At 54.5% G+C, this 20466-nt stretch overlaps 8 protein-coding genes across 8 annotated transcripts; 4 read left to right on the forward strand and 4 right to left on the reverse strand.

Annotated features, from left to right (window-relative positions):
- Positions 1-392: 392 nt before the first annotated feature.
- Positions 393-2709, reverse strand: MYCGRDRAFT_70482 (uncharacterized protein; the record flags this gene model as incomplete). Its single annotated transcript, XM_003854139.1, has 4 exons — positions 393-595; positions 635-717; positions 776-1247; positions 1392-2709. The coding sequence occupies 4 exons, from the start codon at positions 2671-2673 to the stop codon at positions 393-395; spliced, it is 2040 nt and encodes a 679-aa protein (XP_003854187.1).
- Positions 2710-4006: 1297 nt separating this feature from the next.
- MYCGRDRAFT_20505 (DNA2/NAM7 helicase) lies at positions 4007-6919 on the forward strand (the record flags this gene model as incomplete). The annotated part of the gene is made up of 1 exon (XM_003854055.1): positions 4007-6919. A coding segment is annotated over one exon (2913 nt), but the record flags the coding sequence as incomplete, so codon positions are not given.
- Positions 6920-7851: 932 nt separating this feature from the next.
- On the reverse strand, positions 7852-9930 carry MYCGRDRAFT_103950 (uncharacterized protein; the record flags this gene model as incomplete). Its single annotated transcript, XM_003854138.1, has 3 exons — positions 7852-8201; positions 8228-8843; positions 8910-9930. The coding sequence occupies 2 exons, from the start codon at positions 9713-9715 to the stop codon at positions 8237-8239; spliced, it is 1413 nt and encodes a 470-aa protein (XP_003854186.1).
- Positions 9931-12060: 2130 nt separating this feature from the next.
- Positions 12061-12567, forward strand: MYCGRDRAFT_103951 (uncharacterized protein; the record flags this gene model as incomplete). Its single annotated transcript, XM_003854056.1, has 1 exon — positions 12061-12567. One exon carries the CDS (start codon positions 12217-12219, stop codon positions 12553-12555), a length of 339 nt encoding a protein of 112 aa, XP_003854104.1.
- A 674-nt stretch (positions 12568-13241) lies between these two features.
- Positions 13242-13622, forward strand: MYCGRDRAFT_39787 (uncharacterized protein; the record flags this gene model as incomplete). The annotated part of the gene is made up of 1 exon (XM_003854057.1): positions 13242-13622. The coding sequence occupies one exon, from the start codon at positions 13242-13244 to the stop codon at positions 13620-13622; it is 381 nt and encodes a 126-aa protein (XP_003854105.1).
- A 334-nt stretch (positions 13623-13956) lies between these two features.
- Positions 13957-14462, reverse strand: MYCGRDRAFT_108877 (uncharacterized protein; the record flags this gene model as incomplete). The annotated part of the gene is made up of 2 exons (XM_003854137.1): positions 13957-14139; positions 14200-14462. The coding sequence occupies 2 exons, from the start codon at positions 14350-14352 to the stop codon at positions 13957-13959; spliced, it is 336 nt and encodes a 111-aa protein (XP_003854185.1).
- Positions 14463-16581: 2119 nt separating this feature from the next.
- Positions 16582-18627, reverse strand: MYCGRDRAFT_57384 (uncharacterized protein; the record flags this gene model as incomplete). Its single annotated transcript, XM_003854136.1, has 2 exons — positions 16582-18324; positions 18387-18627. Coding segments are annotated over 2 exons (1875 nt in total), but the record flags the coding sequence as incomplete, so codon positions are not given.
- Positions 18628-19029: 402 nt separating this feature from the next.
- On the forward strand, positions 19030-19644 carry MYCGRDRAFT_80209 (uncharacterized protein; the record flags this gene model as incomplete). The annotated part of the gene is made up of 2 exons (XM_003854058.1): positions 19030-19291; positions 19347-19644. The coding sequence occupies 2 exons, from the start codon at positions 19046-19048 to the stop codon at positions 19635-19637; spliced, it is 537 nt and encodes a 178-aa protein (XP_003854106.1).
- Between the last annotated feature and the right edge of the window lie 822 nt (positions 19645-20466).

Here is a 20466-nt window from a genome sequence, read left to right on the forward strand (position 1 = left end):
TATTGAAGGTGAGGTGAAGCCGGGTGTAGTAAGTAGATGTTTATACCCGAATCGAATATATATCCGAACTGAAGCGGGGTCTGGCTTCATTCTGAGCCGACTTGCCATTGGCGAGTCGTACATCCCGCAGCGACTTCATCTCATTATCTCTGCGATGTGGTCAGCGTACGTTGAAGCTTCACATGTGCGAAGGATGATGATTCGTTGTGTGAGGCAAGAAGAGGGTAGCCAAGTCACATTCAAGACCTACATAGCATTTTCCTCCTCTCTCCATCGTCCTGACCTCGCACGCTCTCTGCCTTCCAGTAGCTGTATGCGATCCATCCATTCTACTCGCATCCAATTCACCAATGGGTATATGCGATCCAGAAACGCCCTCAATAATAATCGCCTCACCTCACCCACGTCCCATCCGGACCCTGACACCCAATCTCATACCCCAACAACACTTCCGTTCCCGCACCTCCATCCCAACCCCTCGTCCCTGCGGCGCTCAACATAAATCTACACGTCGGATCGATATGCACCGCCGAGATGACGCCACCTCGATGGCCCGGCACGATCGTGAAGGGGACTTTGTTGTGTTGTCGTGGAGCTGGGGTTGCTCCTGCTGCGGGAGGTTGGCTGCCGAGACGCTGGGTTGAGGAGGGTTGGAAATTGGGTTGGCCGGCGGCGGGGGAATGGAGGTCGTAGATGCGGAGGATGTCTTGGGAGGCGCTGTGGAGCACGTTAGCAAAGTCCAGACCTTAGACGGGATCTGGAGGAGATGGCTTACCAAACTAAATGTCTCCCATTCGGCATTCCCCTCACCGCATAAACACTGCCACTCCCCTGCTGAAATCGAAACGTCCTGCGCGGCTCCCCTCCTCGACTTCCCAGCTCGTGTATACTGTACTCATCTACAGTACAATTCCTCCTGCCAACATAGAACGAGTTCCCATCCGGCGACCAGCAAGCGCCTGTACACCATGGAGGGGTTGATGCATGAGGGAGAATTGTGGCGATGGGTGATGGCATCCGTCGGTCCCAGATTCGTAGGGTGCCATCGAAGGCGGCATCGAGGAAGGTGGATTCTGATTTGGGAGGGAGATCGCTGGTTGAGGATGTAGTCGCTGTGGCAGGGTCATTGGTGGGAGGAGCGGTGAGAGGTTCGTCGGATGTGGGGTTGGAGGTTGGTTTAGGAGATCCAGCGGCCTCGTCTTTTGATTCGGAGTCGTCGTCGGGCTTAGGCGAGGTGGTGTCGTTGGCTGCAGGTTTGGGCGAAGTGGTTCGTTCATCCTTTCCAGCAGGAGCAGCACTCTCAACCACATGCGACGACGCTCGAACAGGCCCGCCGTTCCCCATCCCACCCATTTTGGTATCCGCCTCGACAGCAGGAAGTTCGCCAGTACCATTCGCAGCACTCTCATCAACACCTTGCATCTCACTCTCCAAGGCCTTGGTCAGATCGTCGTCATCATCTCCAAACGCATTCCCACCACCGCCTCCGCCTGTGTCCTCTCCAAATAATGAGCCATGGTCGCCCTCTCCAAACAGACTCCCCTCTGGCGAACCCATCGCATCCTCCTCGCCCTCCATCCGCGACGCCTGCCGACTTAGCCCACCCGGCGCCGGCTTGTCCGCGTTGTTACTTGCGAATGTTCCATTCACACTCTCGACCTTGGCCTCAGATACCTCCGGCACAGGCACTGAGCTCAACGGCCGGACCTCGATCGCTCCGATTTGTGATCCTGCACTCTTGAACGACCTCTTCTGCTGACCTGTCTGCAAATCCCAGTCCAATATCGTCTTATCCCAGCTCCCACTCAACACACTCGTCTCATCCTGCGCCAAAGACAAGACCGAAACCGCACTTGTGTGCCCTCGCAATGTAGATATCCTCGTGCCAGCTTGATGTCGACATGTCTGCAGATTGATCGCTCCAGACTCCAGCCCTGATAATAACCACACCGCCTGATGCTGCACAGCCAGCGAGTACACCGGACTGATCCACTTCGCATCGTCTCCATGCGAGGGAGGTGTCCTCGGCGTCGGCTCTTCGTTCTCCCAGTACGTCAACAGTGATCCTGCCTTCATCACGCTGTCCACAAATGGATGCTTTTGTGCGACTGTGAGAGGCACCTTGCCATTCGCCGTCTCCACCCAGTTGTACATCCTCACATATCCGTCCGAGCCGCCAGAGAAGACCCATCGCATATCGGGTGTTGCGGCGATCGCGTTGATCGAGGTGCCTTGCGGTGCGGCCATTGTGGGCACGATGTCGTACTCCTGAGCGGTCAGGGCTTCGGGTCGGACGGGTGGGTAGTAAGAGGTTATCTTTCCATTTGAGCCTCCTGGAGAGCGGGTGTTGGCTCGTGAGGGTGAGGTCAAGACGACCGCTGGGTTGGTCTGTCGATCTCGACTTGTGGATCTTCGAGCTGTAGTATTTTGGTCGTTCGGTCGGCGTGAGGGTGAAGCGTCGGCGTCGTTTTGTTGGTCTTCGTCTTCGTCGTCTTCGTCGTCGTTGTCATTATCATTGTCGTTGTCATCGTCATCCCCATCATCTCCCTCCTCATCTTCGTCGTCGTTGTCCTGATCTTGCCCATTTGCGTCTTGCATCTCTTCATCTTCGTCCTCGTCCTCATCTTCGTCGTTGGAGCCCGCGTTCGGGTCTTCGTCGTCGTAAGAGACCATTGCGGACTGTGAATGGGTGATTGTGTGTGCAAGAATGTGTATCGTCTATATAGCATATGTATGGAAGCTCAATTTCATGTGAATGTCGACAGCTGCGTCAGGTCCGCAAGGTTTCGCGGAGACAGGTCCGCACGGTGTAGCTCGCCCCGCTCTGCACTCCTGGCTTTCTTCACTTCACACTTCGTCCTTTCCCATCGCCCTGGACCCAAGGCATCACGACTGCTGGCATGACAAGCAGCATGCGTGGGAGCACCGTGTAGCTTGGGACTCTAGACTATCAGAGATTGTCGTTCGCGATCAGTGTCCGGCGCGGCGAAGACAATTTGGGACGCACGCAGCAAACCGCGGTGTTGTCGAAGCAGATGTGGGAGATCATGTTTGTCGAGGACGCCGGAAGATTGGGAGAGACACCAGTCAAGAGGCGGGATGGGAGTATCAGCACTGAATCGTGATGTTCAGTGCAAACGGTGAGGCATATTGAATCCTGGCGCGAGGCACAGTAAGTCAAGATATCTTCTTCCATCTCGAGGCGTGTTTGTGTTTCTGTATGGCCAAAAAGGAAGTCGAAGCCGAAGTCATTGTCTGTTTGCCAGAGATGCAGGACGCGCTTGCCACGGGAGGTCGCCGGCGGACATGCGTTCGCGGTACGCGGCACGCTGCAGTATGAGGTGGATTCTCTTCTCTCTCGGGTAAACTGCTCTTCCTTCTCTTCATCTTCCATCAACAACAACCAATTGCGATCTACCGTTTCTCTTCATGAGGAAAGACTTCTCTCGTCAACGCCATCTTGCCAAACCTCACACCGGCTGAGTCATTGGAAGGTCCGCCAGACTGCAGAAGTTTTCTCTAAACAGAGACGTGTCAGGTACGTTCATCACACTTTTTCTCAACACCAACATAAAAAAACTGCATACCACCTCGCGTGAGCTTCCATCATCATCTCCACGACCACACCAATCACGCCAAAGCTGTGCTCTCCTTCCGCGTTTGTCGCGAAGAGAGCGTGTTGTGTTTTGAGAATCTCGCGTTTGGTGGAAGGCAAACGCTGCAGCCTCAAGCTCGCTCCAATTCCACCATAACAAGTTCTTCCTTCACTCGACTTCCATCCCCTCCATCACTCTCATCATTCCACAATCTTCCATCATCACAGCTTCATGCCACACCGACAACCACGACATCTCCATGGTCATTCATTGATGTGGTGAACATCAGCAGCACAGTCATGAACGAACACCTCTCGGAGCGCTTCTCGCGCTCGCGACATCCGCAGCGCTCCGACCGTCATCAAGGCGCAGATCAAGCACACGTGCTCATCCTTCCACCGAAATTGAACTTGAAAGTTCGCACCTACTTCGACAATGCGCCTCCGGGCGACGACGATGATGAAAATGAATGGACTTCGCGTCCCGAAATCCCATCAGCAAAAGAGCTCCTCGGATCCCACGCCAACGGCCATCATGGCCATCATAGCCATCACGGCTCCGGCTCAAACTCATCAGCCACCTCATCCCTACCCAAACGCATCACACCAAACAATGTTCCCATCGGTCCGTTCGCCAACAAATACGACTACCTTGGAGTGCAATACAATCTTCTTCGTGAAGACACAATCCGTCAGATCTGTGAGTATATCGCAGCAGTACGAGACAAGCCATCGGCTCTCGAAGCCGCATTCGACGGCAAAATCGGCATCTACGAAAAGGTTCACATCTGCGCATTCACCTTCGCACCTCGAGGTATTGCTACCCGTGTCACCTTCAGCTTAGCCCGCACCGGCAAGAGAATCTTGTGGGAACAATCGAAGCGCCTTATCAGCGGCAGCTTGGTTGTCCTCACTCCAGCGGACGACATGTTTCAGAAGAAACTTATCCCTGCCATCGTGGCCGCTCGACCTCTGAGTGGACTACTGCTCAATCCTCCGGAGATCGATCTATTCTTCGCGCCGCAAGAGATGGAACTTGATCCTTCAGTGGAATATGTTATGATTGAGGACAATGGAGGATTGTACGAAGGCACTCGTCACACTCTCACTGCACTTCAGCACATGATGCATGAGCCATTCCCACTGTCCGAGCATCTCATCTCGGCGAAGAAGGAGGTCGGCATTGCACACGATGTCGCCAAGGCACCTCGTACCGACATGACTTCTGTCTTTGTCCATTCAGAGGATCAAGACTTCGAAAACTTCGACATCACCAAGCCATGGCCCCTCGACCAGATCACCAGCGAGCTGGATCCATCTCAGCTCAATGCGTTGAAGCGCATCCTCATCAAACGCCTTGCCATTGTTCAAGGTCCACCCGGCACTGGCAAAACCCATGTGTCGGTCCAAGCTGTCAAGATCTGGCTGGCCAACCGGAAGCCTGGCGATCCACCGATCGTCTTGGCTTGTCAAACCAACCATGCGATCGATCAGCTTCTTCGTCACATTTCCGAGTTCGAACCGGAATTTGTTCGTCTCGGTGGTCGGAGCAAGGACCCGGACATCAAGAAGAGAACATTGTTCAACGTCCGTCAGAGCATTTCACAAAATGCACCAGCTGGCTGCATGTTCGGCGCTGCCAAGAAGAAGTTGAAGGACCTCGAGAAAGAGATCGGGATACTTCTGGCTCCGTTACAGCCTGGCAAAATGCCTCTGGACCATCGCATGATGGAGGAACTCAAGCTTCTCACCAAATCTCAAGCCGACTCGCTGGAAGCTGGTGCGCGTTCATGGGTGATGGACAGCAAGACCACCCCAGCTGGGCAACACTCGCCATGGAAGGTGTGGCTGGACGATAAGCTGACTGCTGTACCACACAAACAAAAGGAGGAAGACCTGTTCGGCTTCGATTACGAGGCTGTCGATCTAGAGTTCGAGCAGCTGAAAGAGATGGAGGCCGAGGCCGTTACAAAGGATGAGGACGAGATCGAGGCCCTCAACGGCATCACTCTATACATCGCCGACAACTTCACCTGCCGCAAGACTACAGGCATGGACGCCACGGCGAAGGACAGTCTCAAGCAGAAAGACATGTGGAAGATCCCAGAAGCTAAGCGTGGTGCCGTCTACCGCTACTTGCAGCGTGAGCTCAAGAAGCTTCTCCGCGACGCTTTCCGCATCAAAGCTGAGAGCTACCAAGCTGAGGCGAAGAAGCGGCAGATTGGTGGTTGGGAGAAGGACGAAATGATTCTCAAGGAACAGAGCATCATCGGCATGACCACTACCGGCTTCAGCAAATACCGCCCAATCATCGCTGCACTCGGCGTCAAGATCATTCTCATCGAAGAGGCTGCTGAGACTCTGGAGGCGCCCGTCACCGTCGCTTGCATTCCATCATTGCAGCAGCTGGTGCTCGTCGGTGATCACAAGCAATTGCGTCCGCACACCCATGTGAAGGACCACGAAGATGCACCTCACTTCCTCAACATCTCACTCTTCGAGCGCATGGCCAACAACGGAGTTGAGTTCAGCACTCTCGTCAAGCAGCGTCGCATGATCCCCGAGGTCCGTCGTCTGCTGTGTCCCATCTACGGCAGCGTCATCAAGGATCATCCATCTGTTGCCGATAAGGACAACCGTCCAGATGTGCAAGGTATGGGCGGTGTCAACTCATTCTTCTTCACCCACGGCTGGGTCGAGCAGCGTGACGATCAGATGTCGTGCATCAACCCAGCTGAAGCCGACATGATTGTCAAGTTTGTGGAGTACCTCGTGTACCAAGGCATCGACACCATGAGTATCACCGTGCTCTGCTTTTACAATGGTCAACGCAAGAAGATCCTTTCAAGCCTCCGCAGCAACGTCGCTCTCAATGGCCGCCACTTCAAGGTCGTCACCGTGGACTCTTACCAAGGTGAAGAGAACGAAATTTTGCTCCTCAGCCTCGCCCGCTCAAACCAAAACGGTCAGATGGGATTCCTCAACGTGGAGAACCGTATTTGTGTCGCCCTCTCTCGTGCCCAGCGTGGCTTCTACATCTTCGGCAATGGCAAGCTGCTCTTCCAGGCGGAAGCCAAGTACACCGAGAAGCAAAAGACATGGTCGGACGTGATCTACATCATGTCTGGCAAGACCGGCAAGCCCAAGGAGATCCCCACCATCGAGCCCAACCGTCTTGGTATAGAGCTGCCACTCCGCTGTCGCAACCACGGCACTGTCATCCGCGTCAGTGAGCCGGAACACTTCGACAACCTCGTCGGCGGCTGTCGTATCGCTTGTGGAGGCACTCTGCCGTGTGGTCACCATTGCACGCTCACCTGCCACCCATTCTCACACGAGGATGTCAACTGCGAGCAGTGTCGGGAGACGCCCAAACCAATTGCCCACATTCCCAAGCTCGAACCAATTGCCAAAGTTCCCAAACTCGACAAACGCACTGCTCCTGGTCCAGAAAGCTCCCCGTCCCGCTCCAGCGAGGCATCGTGGAACTCCTTTGCTGGCCAGGAGTCGACTCGTGTGGAGGGCTTGCAGAAGTTGTACGCACAGAGAGGTGACACCGCTGAGCCCAGTGCGAGTGATCTCTTGCTTGACTTGTCGGATGCCGTCAGTGGCAACGAGGAAGAGGCGGTGTCGGTCGGCATGGGTGTGTTGGCGCTGGACGGGGCTGGAGATGTTGACGATGGCGCGACCGTCGTGCACAAGGGTGGTCGGGTGAAGGTCAAGGAGATGTATGGCGGCGCGAAAGGAAAGAACAAGGTCAAGCAAGAGAAGAAGAAAGTGGTCATGGGCGCGGAGGTGACCCTCCTCGACTGAAGCAACCTTCTCTTCGGAATGGCCCAGCGATCAAGGCGTCAAGTCTCTCGTTGTTGCTCTGGCTGCAGTGGCTGAGACGGAGATGGAAAGAGACGGTCGTATCGTGTTGCTACACTGCTCTTCGTTGCGTCCTTCTTCAATAGGCTGTTCTCAGACTGCATCGTTCATAGAAGACATACAACAATTCACGAAGATTATACATCGCTGTGCCATGTCTTTGCGGATGTGAAGACCGTGTTCCTGGTCCTTTGTGCGCATTGCAACGCTTTCCATGCAAGCCGGCGATGTCGCGATTGGTCTCTTCAAGGTTGCGATACGAGGGTCATCGCGTGATCACAACGAGATGAGGAGACAGGGAGGAGAAGAACTTTATCTCACGATCCTCGCCCACATGCCATCTCCACGTGAAGGAATAACAAAGACGACTTCAAGAAGAGAAGACGAAGACGAGAAGAAATATAAGTTAAGTAAACGAATTGTTCATTCCAGCGCAAACCCCAAAATACCGAAAGATAAGAGACAAAAAAGGTATCAACAAATCTCTCTCTCTCTCTCTCTCTCTCTCTCTCTGAACACGAAAAAACACCCTTGCATAGATTTGCATCTGCGTACATGCACCACCCATATCACATCATATGTCAGCACAAGCATGATATGTAACTGTAAACCTTTCTTCTTTCCCTGTTCTTTGTCTTCTGTCTTCCTCACAACACCTCCCCAAGTGCGCTACTTCTGGACTTTGTCTGTCATTGCCTCGTCACATATTCATTCCCCTCCTCAACGACATCGAGTCGGTCGAGAAAGAAGAAGATGGTGGAATGGAATGCTTTACAATGACCGAGCGTGCGCACGGTGCTTCTCCATGTGCTCGTGACGCTTGTACGCCGGAGCAGCACCGCCAGCAGCAGGAGCCTGGTACGTCGGAGGAGCCTGGTAGGTTGGTGCGGTCGGCGCAGCGCCGCCGGCGGCTCCCGTGACGGTCACGACTTCGGTCACCCACACGATGGAACCGTCGCTGTTCTCTTGAACTGCTGAAGCAGCGGGAGCCTGGTAGACGGGCGCGACGGCTTGGCTGACGGCCGCAACAGCCTGGCTGACGACCGCTGCTGGAGAACCGGAGCCGGAGTGGTAGGATGGAGGAGACGATCCAGAGCCGGAAGAAGCGTGGCCGGAGCCGGCTTTCGGGCACTCGGCGGTGCACACGCCCAGAGGCGCGACGGCCATCTTCGGTGCGGGGTCGGTGTCGACGATGGGGTTGCAGCCGGGGAGGTACTGGCCGGGAGTGTCGACTTCTTCCTTGAAGGTGCCGGTTTGCTTGCACTGGGTGGCGTCGGGGCCGGCGGCGAAGGTGGGGCAGGTCCCGATGTCGTGGTTGCCGTATTCGCCTTGAGGGCAGGTCTTGAAGAGTTCGGGGATGGCGCCGGATTTCCAGCCGCTGTGAGGGAAAGAGGTGGTTAGTATTGAGGTGATGAGGAGGGTGAGGAGATGGGATACAACATACTTGAAGAAATCGGCGTGCCAACCGCAGCCGGTCTTGTCACCGTGGGAGAGGACAAACGAGCCCGGGATGGTCTTGTCCTGCACACTCTTCAAGTCGAAGATGTTCTCGGAGAAGATGTGCGGGATGCGGATGGGGTGGGAAGCCGGGCAAGGGCCGTTCTCGCAGTCACCGTCAGGGTACGAGTAGTGCGCATCCGGGTCCTTCTCGTCAAAGTCCTTGCCGTTCCAGCAGTGTGGGAAGTTGATCCTGACCTGGAAGCCGGGAATGGTATCGCAGGACTCGAAGTTCTGAGGGAACTGCCCGTTCTCGCCGGTGATGGTGCCGGAGGGCTGGTAGCACTGCCACACGTGGATGCCGTCCGTCTTGGGCGCGCGCTGGGTTGGGAAACCGGCCAGAGCGCGGTAGCCCTTGGGGAACTCGAAGGGCTCGTTGAGCTTGTCCGCCGCATTTCCCGTGTCGCGGTAGTACAACTTGTGCGACTGAATCGGCACACGGACGTATCCTGAACCATCCTTGGCCTCCATGTACAGCGACGGGTGCCAGTAGACGGACATGTCGGCGGTGTTTTGCTTGCCCTGGGCAGAACCCACGTTGGTGCAGCCGGAGTCCTGGAGCGTGTCGTAGGTCATGTCGGGCTTGAGGCCGTCGGCGCCAAAGACTTGGTGCACGTGGGCGGAGATGTTGCCCCAGTTGACGATGGGGTCGACACGCTCGACGACGGCGTCGTCACCGCCGGTGGTGTACATGACGAATTGGTTGGCCGCGGCGGCCGAGGCCATGGCGGCGATGATGGTTGATCGGACCATTGTTGCGTTGGTATGTGGATGTTTGGTGGTTTGGTGTGGTGTGAGGTCGGCTGTTTAGATGATAACCTCGTCAAGACACTGCCTTCGGATTCACAAAAGAATGACTGAGTTGAATGACCAAGGGAGTGTGGTAGCGCAAACACGCCGAGCGAACAGTGAATACGAGAGGGCGGTGGTGAGGTTGGATGGTAGGGAGCGAGAGAGGGGACGCGCGCGACGGGGCAAGGCGATGGGTTTAAACGGGAATGGAAAAGGAGGGAAATGGGCTCACTGGCTAGGGAAACACTGAGTGGATCCCGCAGAGGTGATCAAAATACACGCCCACCCACACACGGAACATGAAAGGCGTGAGCCATGGCGCGGACTCCAGCCGCTTGACTTAGAGTCGACTAGGTTCATCGTAGTGCCGCCCGTTTCGAAATTCCGACCGCGCGCCAACAGATCTTGGCCACGAGTCTTGTGTTCCTGCTTCCGCTTGCTGCAGGTACAGAAGTATTTATTCGTAATATGCAGGACCAGGACCGACCTCCTGGTCCACTTTGCATGTTTTTCTTTTTCCCTCGAATTGTTCGCTTCGTCTCGTGCGGCCAACGTGGTCGAATGGGAGCACGACGATGGTATTGACCAGGACTGCACGCGGTGGAGTACTGAATCTCTCTTCGCCCCAGCTGAGACTTTGCCCAATTCGGGTGAGCAGGATCGATGACCAGCATCTGCTGCAGCACGGGCGAGTTGGTTGGGTTGTGACTGGGATCGGATCGGAATTTTCGTCACATTGCCTGCACAAAGTCTGACAGTCATCATCTCACATCTCAGCCTCGGGTTTGCTGTGGTGTATATGACAATCGTCGCAGCAAACCAGTGACATCTCACGATGACGAGGATGGGCGAATGACTGGTCTGCAGTCCGTCGCCGCCACGAAATCATGCCTCATCACACGAAAAACGAATTGCTTGCGTCTAGTTTCAGGCCGTAAGATTGAACGGCGAGTCGTCATCCATCCAGAAGAGAGGGCGCCGGACCAGACCCAGCTGCAATTTCGTTGTCGGAGAGATTCCCAAGATTCGTGGCGCAGAGCTAGAGAACCGTTCTTGGACAATGTCTTTATTATCATTCGTCGCATATAGCTCATCCTCCCCTGCCAAGAGGATACAAGCAATAAACCTGAGACGATGGCCATGCGGCTTGCGCGTAGCCGAGAAGTCTCGGAGGTAGCGCGGGAGGATTCTCGTGGGCGGCTGCGTGTATAACCTCTCATCAGCCTCGTCGTTGGATGAGGAGTCTTGAGTGGTAGAGAAGCGCTTGTCGATTCCGCCTGTCATCGTCTGAATGCGTTCAAGGTCTGAAGTAGTCCTCGACTCTGCGAATGTGCTGTGTACGAAGGAGGAAGAGACACGACGAAGGAAGCTCCACCTTCTTGGAAGAGATTAGGGCACGGGCTCGGCGGCTGATCTGAATCTCCTCAGGGGGTTTTGCTTTCGATCTTGCTTCGATGGCGCCGATGCGTATTGAAATCTCTCCCGGCCTGGCGGGGTGATCCTTGAGCTCTGCATCTGCTCACGTGCCTTGGGTTGTTCTCGTCTTCCAGGTTCTGCTGTGCGCATCATTAAATTCTATTTCTGCAAAAATGCTACTTCTGGCCTGGGACATGTCTGGACCGTGTCGTGGTGGAAACGGAATGAACGATGTCTTGTTTGGACCGAGACGGTTGTCAAACTCGCCGGACATGTCATCAATGAGATCATTTGATGGGATCGGAAAGACCTATGTGAGTCTCAATCGACAGCTGTTTGGCAGATTTGAGTATTCTAGCTTCAGGATCATGATTGATTATTCCAGGCTGTATCGCCGTACTGACATGTCATTGTCCGCCGGTATGTGTTTCGTGCCTGAGGCATATATTGCTTTGTCACTTTTCCTGTATGGAGACCTTTACATACCTACGTGTTTAACTGTCCATCGACAGCTTCCATGGAGAGTGTACTCAGTATACCATACTTCGCGCCTAACCCGCCCGTTCCACTTCCCACAGACGCGGAAATAGATGCGGGATCCGACATCTCCCTGGCTTACGGAGGTCGAAGAGTGGTCGAGGTGGGCTCTCAGTTTGTGGTCAAGTTCGGAGAGGGTGTCGATCTGATGGAAGGCGAGAACATGATTTTCGTTCAAGAGAAAACCGCAATGCCTCTTCCTCGAGTCTACGCCTTGTATTCAAGGGCCAGCACGAATTACATCGTCATGGAACGTATTGCGGGCCAGACACTTTCGTCATTGTGGTCACAATTGCATGCCTCGGAGAAAGAGTCGATCGTTGAAATGTTGAGATCCTACTTCAGCGAGCTGCGGAATCTGCCTCCGCCCACCTATTACGGTTGCTTGGGCCGACGACGTCTGCTGGATGGTATCTTTTGGACCGTGGCACTGGAGGAGCCAGCAATCAATGGTCCCTTCGATTCGGAGGCGGCCTTCATCGAAGCACTGCCGTTGAAATACACCTACGATGGTCGATCAGGCTACCGCGCCGATTACTACCGCCAGACTCTTCCACAGGTTTTACGAGGTCATTGCCCGACCATTCACCCATGGCGACTTCCAAAGGAAAAACATCATGGTTCAGCGCCTGGAAGGCGACTCGCAACATCCTCAACTTCCTTCGTGGCGCATCCATATCATCGACTGGGAAAAGTCTGGCTGGTATCCCACGTATTGGGATCACGCCATGGCTTCTTGTGCGCTACGATGGGACGATGACTGGTGCCTCTGGGTCCAGAAGGCGCTCGATCCCTACCCTTCTGAAGCTGCCTGGCTACAAATCATCCGCCCAGAGCTCTGGTCTTGAGGCTATTTTGACGAGTCGACAGGAGCTCTCAGAAGTGCCCCCATCCATGCTTCAGGGTATCCGCCTGTGTCAGCCGTCCCGACCCTCATTTTCGACGAGGGTACGTTGCGGGCGCTAGGGAACGTGATTCGTCTGACATTCTGTACCCCTCGTCACACTGTATCTGCAGAACAACAGAGTCGGTTGTTGTCCGCGACACATGACCTACTGTCCAATAAAATGAAACGCAGCGCCTGCGAGAGACATGGCGTTGAGGTCAGGCTCAGCCTCTGATTTCCGACGCAGAGCGCTTGGCTTTTCGGCGTATCACCAGCGCTCCCAGCGCGAGTGGGCAACAGAACACGGAGCCTTGTCCTCACACGCTTGCCTCACTGGCCCGAACGGGGGTTGTGAGTTACCATCATGCAAATGCGAATCGCCCCCATGTAGATCCTCGTCGAAGACTCAGCGGCTAACGCTCGCCATGGCATAAAGACTCTTACGCCAGGCCGTTCATTACTTCGAAATCCAGTCCATCACCACATCGCTCCACCGAAGAGGAACAAAGTCCATTCACCTGTATCGAGGATCGAGACATACATTGAAGAACTTGAGCGGTTTCAACAAATCCATCCATTCGTATGCAACTCCACATGTTAGCATTTGCACTCCGTTGCTGATGACGACGAAGCAATGCACAGAACGCCATGTCATACAAGGTCTACCGCGTCGCCTATGCGGGTATGCCGCGTGACCACCATGCGATTAACGTGGAGCAGAACGATGATGAGTCCGGCTGGCTCTTCCAGGTCACAGGCGACATCCAGAACGGGATGAGTCACGACGACAAAGCGACAAAGCGGCAAAGAAGCCGGACGAGTCGGCTAGCTACCAGGGCAAAGACTTCCTTGGGAAAGTCACGGTTGCCAACTTTGACCAGATCAAAGGCATATGCTGCTCCATTGCGCCCCCCAAGAAGCAGTTCGACTCGAATCCCATTCTTCCGATCCTGCCTGGCTACCGCAAAGAGGAAAAAAAAAGACACAAAACATACAACACTACGGATTCCCCAATTGTCACCAACTTGAGTACTAGTGTAGCGATTAGATGATTATCATGGCTGATCGGACGGGAAGCCGATTTTTCATCTATCTGTGGTCGTATGTGCGGGAATACAAAACTTTTGTCAATATATACTCCATCTCGACAGGCTCTACACAACTACGACGGCTTCAATATGACATAGACCCAGCACCGATGCTCTCTATCTGGCGGCGACGCATGTGAATTGCGACTGTCCATCAACACATTATCCCACACTGCGCTTGTCGATTTGCCCACAACCTGTTATGCCAGGCGACATGCACGAGCACGCCGATTTGTTGCGCACACCCAGGGTGTCAATCGGTCCCAGCGCACTGCTCACGCGTTTCCGGTTGCATCGTCCACTCCCCCCATGCAAGCCCAAGCTCCAGCAGGATTGTCCCGGCAATAGTCATATGATCCATCGCGAGTGTACAGCCAATGACCGAGCCAAAACCTCCTCACGTTGAAGGGCCCATCACACTTAGGTCGATGTTCGGTTCCGGCGTTGGAGATTTGGACCTACCGGTTGCTGTTAGTCAGGGGACAAGTTGGAGGTGAAGGTGGCCTGTCAGAACGTACGCAAAACTTTGCGGTTTTGCCGGGGGCTCCGCAGCGGTCGTCGGCAATGCCGTTTGGGTATTCGAGGCCGGCGTCGTTGCAGCCCCAGTGGTCGGCGTGGACTTGTTGGAGGAGAGGAGCCAGCACGGCGATGAATGCCATGGAGAGCTTCATGGTGGCTTTGGTGTGGGTTGTGGGCTGCTTGGGTGTAGCAGTAGGATGGATCAACGTGGATGAGGATGGAACAATGTGGATGATCGAATTTGTTCTTTCTTCGAGAGGAGGACGTGTGTGTGTGCAAGAGGAAGATGAATCGAGAGCAGATGCCGACCTTTATGGGCACGATCATAGAAATCTATGCGCAATGGCGTGATATTGTACGAAAGCCCAAGGCATCTAGACTTCCGAGCATCGTACCATCTCGACCTTTGAACCATGTCGACCGTCGAGCCATGGCCACTATCGCACCACGTCCATCTTGTAACAATGCATCAGGCGACCGGTTGTCTCCTGGCCGAGGACTTTTCCACCAATGTACGCGTCGCACTTATTACGAGGATGACCATTGACCGAAGGGTGTCCAGAAAGCAAAAAGTTTGATCTGACCGGGACCACCGTGTAGTCGAATCAAAGGACATCGTTGGCCTGATCGCACTGGTGGAAGAACCCCCACCCAATTTCGTACACAGGCCATGGCCCATGAGCTCTAGCTCTTGCTTGAACGGACCCCCTCCGCGAGCATGATCTCGGCTGTAATTCCGAGTGACCAGTGGTTCCAGGAGCAGTGAGGTGAAGTGCTCATCCTCTCGAGCCGCCGTGGCTTCCTTCGTCCGATCAAGCGCCGAATGCGGTCTTGACACTTCGTACCGTCTGTTAACGATTGTCGGCATCTGGTGAGTACAGCGTGTTGACGCATGGGAGTAGCCACCGCTCAACCCTTGTCTAAGGTTAAGTTGCCTGTATACAAGGGATCAGACCAATCGAGTGATCCGAGTCCCTGCCGTACCCTTGGCCTTGCAAGGAGTGGTGACTACTCCGATGTGCCAACCCGCTGGATGTGATGAGTAGGTGTCTCAGGAGCCGCGTTGGACCCTCATGATCCTGGACGGGCCTGGACCGACAACACGTGGATGTGAGATTGGAACAGGGCCGTGCAATGCCGGGATTGTAGACTGGCTTTGCATGGCTTTGCATCTGAACAACATTCTGTGCATTCTCCGCCAGCGGCGACTCGTAACGGTGATTCTGGTAGAGCGACATTCGCGGCGCTGCCCAGCTTGCGCATGATCGGTGTCGCTGTGCGCTTCCATTGTCAAAAGGATGGATTCGCCAAACCGAAGTCTGGCTGACGTTCATAGTCATGCCTTGTGGGACCGTCACCGCTCATCATTTCCGGATGTCAAACCCAGCACGGTCTTGAACAGCAGCCTTGATCATGGTCCAAGCAGACTCCCAGGGCATGCTTGTTCGGCGTTCCAAATTCTGATTACCCTGTCGACCAGGGCCAGGTCATCACCCTTGAGATGAGATAGATTACTATAATGCTAGCCTTGAGTTATAGTACCAATCACCGCGGCTTTCACTACAATTGTCATACCGTAAATAAAAGCCCCAAACAGGTGTTAATTGCGTTGCAGTATGTATGGCCCGCGAGGTTGTACGACATTCATCAGCGTGACTGACATGGTTCGTCGTCGTCGTCATCATCATCATCGAACGTTGTCGTTGAGCTGGCCTGCAACGGCCGTTGGGAATGAGACGTTGATCAACAAACCGTTTTTCGGGCTTCACCGATGATGAGTTGCAAATGCGCACGTTGATCGAGTTTTGGCTGGGTCCCGGCCTCGACATGACCTAGATCAGATGGTAGAGGGCAAATATGCCATGAAAGAGTCGGGGGAGCGGACATGTTGACTGGGCGACGTGGGACCGCTCTTCGACTGCTGAAAAGCATGCCTGATGCCGAAGCTGAGACCGCTGCGTTCTGTCGTGATCATAGTGTTCTATAAGAGCTGAGTCGAGTGTTCTGTGTCGAAATTCCTGTCATCATCTTCATCAGCATATAGACCACAACCCAGCCCTCTCTCACTGCTGCGCCGGCATCTGCATAAAATCAAAGTCCTGGCCCATCGGTCCCCAAACCATCCAACCCGGATCGACAGTGAACTGCCCATTCTCCAGGAAATTCCCATTCGAGTCCAAGCCTAGATCCTGATTTTGTGGCCAGCCTGCGACGGATGTCTCGGTGCCGTCGAAAGGGTAGAGCAAGTTCTGCTGAACTGCTGCGACGGAGGTGTCCGTGCCGTATGTCGGACCGGACTGGAAGTAATTGTATGGCGGGTTTGGCGCTGCGGCGGCAACAGTGGCTGAAGCAGGCGAGTGGAGGCGAGAAGCTTCTCTCTTTTCGAAGCCGGCTCGCAGTTGGACGATGAAGTCCGGTTCGCTTCTACCAGCGCTGGTGGCCTGAGCATTTTTATGCGTCGCCTCCCACGCTCTCAAGGTCAACCTCGCCAATGCCACATCGATCGACCTCTTCCAGGCAAACAATTCCGGATGATACGCATACACCTGCTCCACTTTGTTCCACGCAGCATCGAAGTCCACCATCGTGTCCTCCTTTCTCATCTCGGTCAACAGCCAGATCAGTGCATCCCACTGGAAGAACGTCCGGAAATGCCACTGGAATCGCTCCAGCATCGGGTTCTTCTGCGCCGCGAGGTCGATGTCAAGAATCTTTGTCACTGTGGCCACAAATTCTGCTCGTGTAATGGGTGTCGCATCTGGTGCTTTGACCTTCTCCATCGCCACGCGGTATCGCGCAAAGTTGAGCACACCACGGGCCATAGAGAGGGTGAGGCAGTGCACCGGCACGGTGATGTCGCAGTAGCGGATGTAATTCTCTTCCATGGTCGTCTCCAGATCTTGCAGTGACTTGTGCACGGCGGGTGTGTCGGGTGAGTCCCACAGCTTGTTCCATTTACCGGGCTGCATTCGTTTTTGGTGAAACTTTCCAATCTCCGTCCGTGCAAGGCAGAAGATCATGTCGGTTGCTCCGCGTTTGGCGATCGGTTCGGAGGACATTCCGGGCCAGATGTCGGCATCGTCGAGATTCAGGGGCTGTTTGGTATCCCATGAGTCCGAAGGTATGGCGATTCCCGTGCCGGAGAGTTGAGCGGCAAGACCATCGAGAGGGATCAGCTGCCAGAAGAGACGGCGACGCATTTGTACGTCGAAAGGGTTGAGACCTTGCTCGGCGGAGTCACGGTGGAGACCCATGCGTTGTCCGATGCGAATGGCGATACCTGTCAGCACCCAGAAGGTGTGTGGATCATATGTGTTCCGCACAGATGCGAGGAACAGAGTGTAGGCTTGCAAGACGGCAAGAGATGTGGTGCGGAGAAAGTGGTTGCTCACAAGAGAGCGGCGTACTGCATCGTGGAAACGATTGTGGAGAAAACTCCACGACGTACCTACCTCCTGTTCGAAATCCTTCTGCGACATGGAGATTACGCTGAAGAGGTAGATGGCGAATAGGAGACATTCGGTGTCTGGAGTCATGGAGCTTGGATTCGCGGCTGCACGTTGAAGGAGATCTCGCGTCGAGGGAACGTGAACGATCTTGACGATCGGGTCCACATTGCGGACATAGATGTTCCAGAGCTTCATGGCTACGTCGTAGGTCGGGTGGAGATTGAGGAGACTTTGAGATGAGTTAGAGGTGTTGTACAGCGACAGGGAAGCTGGGTCAGAGGGGTTCGAATCTTCAGGATTTTGAGGATGATCATCGTAGTCGCTGTCCTCCAGGTGATCGCCAAGGTTGCGCCAGATGTTGGAGTCGATGTATCTCGTTTTGCCCGGACCTTGAAGAAGCGTGCCGGACACGCCTTCGCCGGCCGTTCCAGGCTTCGTGTCCGGTGCAGCATTTCCAACAGAAGTGGTAGAGTCCACCGGAAAGACATCCTCAACCGGCTTCACTGGGATCCCATTCTCTCTGAGGAGCTGCTCGCATCGTTCAAGTCGATCCTGGAGTTCTTCAACTGGCTTTCGTTTCCGCTTTCGTTCTCGCGGCGGTGGCGCTACGTATATACATTCCATGCGACCCTTGTGGCATGCTGAACACGGCGCTTTCGCCTTGTCGCATTTCACCTGTTACCATACAAACAGTCATTTTGGCTGTATCTTGCGTCTTCATCCTCGAAGCTACTGACCTTGCGCCGGGTACACGCCGTACAGGCATACTGCATGAGCTCGACGCTGGCATCGTTTCCATCTGGCGTGGGCACTTTTGCTGCCGGCGCGATGGCGATGGAACGTCCAGGAAGCTGCGGTGTCGTTGACATGGCTGTCCTTCCTTGACAAGGTGCCAAGTCCGTAAGGTTTTGGCTAGCGCGTCCGGGGTGAATGTCGTGTCTTCTTGCGCAATGTGTCCAATATCAGGAATAGTATGTCGTTATCTGCACGTCTTCCAGCACCACGAGGACAACTCTGACGTCTAGGCATCTCTGCCTTCCACCCAACGCGTTCTCGCCCCGAAGGATGCGATGCGACGCATACCACCAGCGATAGAGCGGATCGGATCGGTCCGCTTCCAGATATGCCGTTTGTCAAAGTCGTCTGGTCGCGTCCATCATTGATGACATGACATGCAGTCTCATCGTCACCATGATGATGACCGCACTATGCTTCGATGACTGCGGTAGTATGATGCATCATGGCATTGCTGGCTAAACGGTATAGTATCCTGATTTCCAGCAGCTCTTCTCTCCTCCCCTCTATCATGCTCTCCAAACTCACTGTAGGACGACGACTTCTCAATACTCCAACAATACGACAATCCTGCAAAGCCTTCTCCACCACGACCGCAAACATGGGCAAAGATTCGAAGATGTCTACGGATCCACCAAAGCATGAGATGGTGTACTTTCCGAAGCTGGCCTCCGAGGTGCGAGCTTTCGGCCAATTCCGCAAGGTTCTTCACACGGGATTGTACAGCCAGCTGGTGTCGATGGAGATTCCCGTAGGAGGTGACATTGGCGACGAGGTGCATCTCGTAGACCAAGTGCTTCTCTTCACTTCGGGAGAAGGCAAGGCCACGATTGCTGGGAAGGATCAGGTGAGCAGCGGACGATGGGTAATGCCACACGACTCGTAAGCTGACGGTCAAACAGGCAGTCAAAGCAACGGACGTCGTGGTCGTTCCCGCCGGGACTCAGCACCAGTTCATCAACACGTCTAAGACCGAGCCGCTCGAGTTGATCACCATCTACAGCCCAGCCGAACACGATCCTCAGACCGTGCACAAGACAAAGGAAGAGGGTGACGAAGAGGAGGACAATGGCAAGGATGAGGCGCCGGAATGGAGTCAGCAGTCAAAGGACAAGAATGAGAAGGACGGTCTGGCGAAGGAGAGTGGAGGGCCTTACAAGAACGGAGACGACGGCAGGCATGAAAAGTCGTAGTATTGCAGGATGAGTGCAAATACAAAGACAAATTCAATGCAGCCGTACGGCATTGGTACCATTGGTGAACGTCGTACTGTGTTCGCAGTAGATCGATGCTGTGCGGACTACTGTTCTGCTGATGATTCTACAGCAAGCTCGCCGAAGCTGAGGGGGCGACAGCGGTCATGTTTGAGGAGCAGTCGTCGCGTCCTTCCGGAGCGTCCAGCGATCACCTTTGGAAGTGGAATGAGATCAGGAGCTCGCACGTCCAGCAACTTTTAACGGACCGCCTTATCGAGCTCCTCTGGAGATCCCTGAGCAACGTTTCACACCTCGCCTAGCGCTCTGCCACTTTACATGCAACCTCGAGTCCATCACGACGAGAGCACGGATCCAGTTCCTCCGCGGACCTGGACGCGAGGACTACTTTCAAGTCTCAAGTTCAAGAAAGACTCGATGCTTTACTAACACTCATTCCGGACATCTGCCGTGACGGACTACGCACACTCGGCATCCGCCGACAAGCAACCGAGGAACTGGCGTCAAAAAAACAAAGGCCATGTTCCAGGTTGACAGCTCCATACCATGGCTGCCACGTTGTGTCGAACCACGCATGGCACGGCGGTGTGAAAGCACGTCGCCAGTGCTAACTACGGGCAATGTATCTGTCAACACTGGAAAGCGACAATGCGAGGCGTTTTCCTCGCGAATGCCTCACTATTGAAGATCAGCGACAACAACATGTTATCCTGGTTGTCCAAACGGTTATCCTGATTGTCCAAACGATAAGGCGCTAAGTACCACTGGAGCTTTGCATCACTCTCGGGCGATATGCGATGGGATGCTG

This window comes from Zymoseptoria tritici, chromosome 3 (assembly GCF_000219625.1).
Source record: "Zymoseptoria tritici IPO323 chromosome 3, whole genome shotgun sequence".
Classification (NCBI taxonomy): Eukaryota; Fungi; Ascomycota; class Dothideomycetes; order Mycosphaerellales; family Mycosphaerellaceae; genus Zymoseptoria; species Zymoseptoria tritici.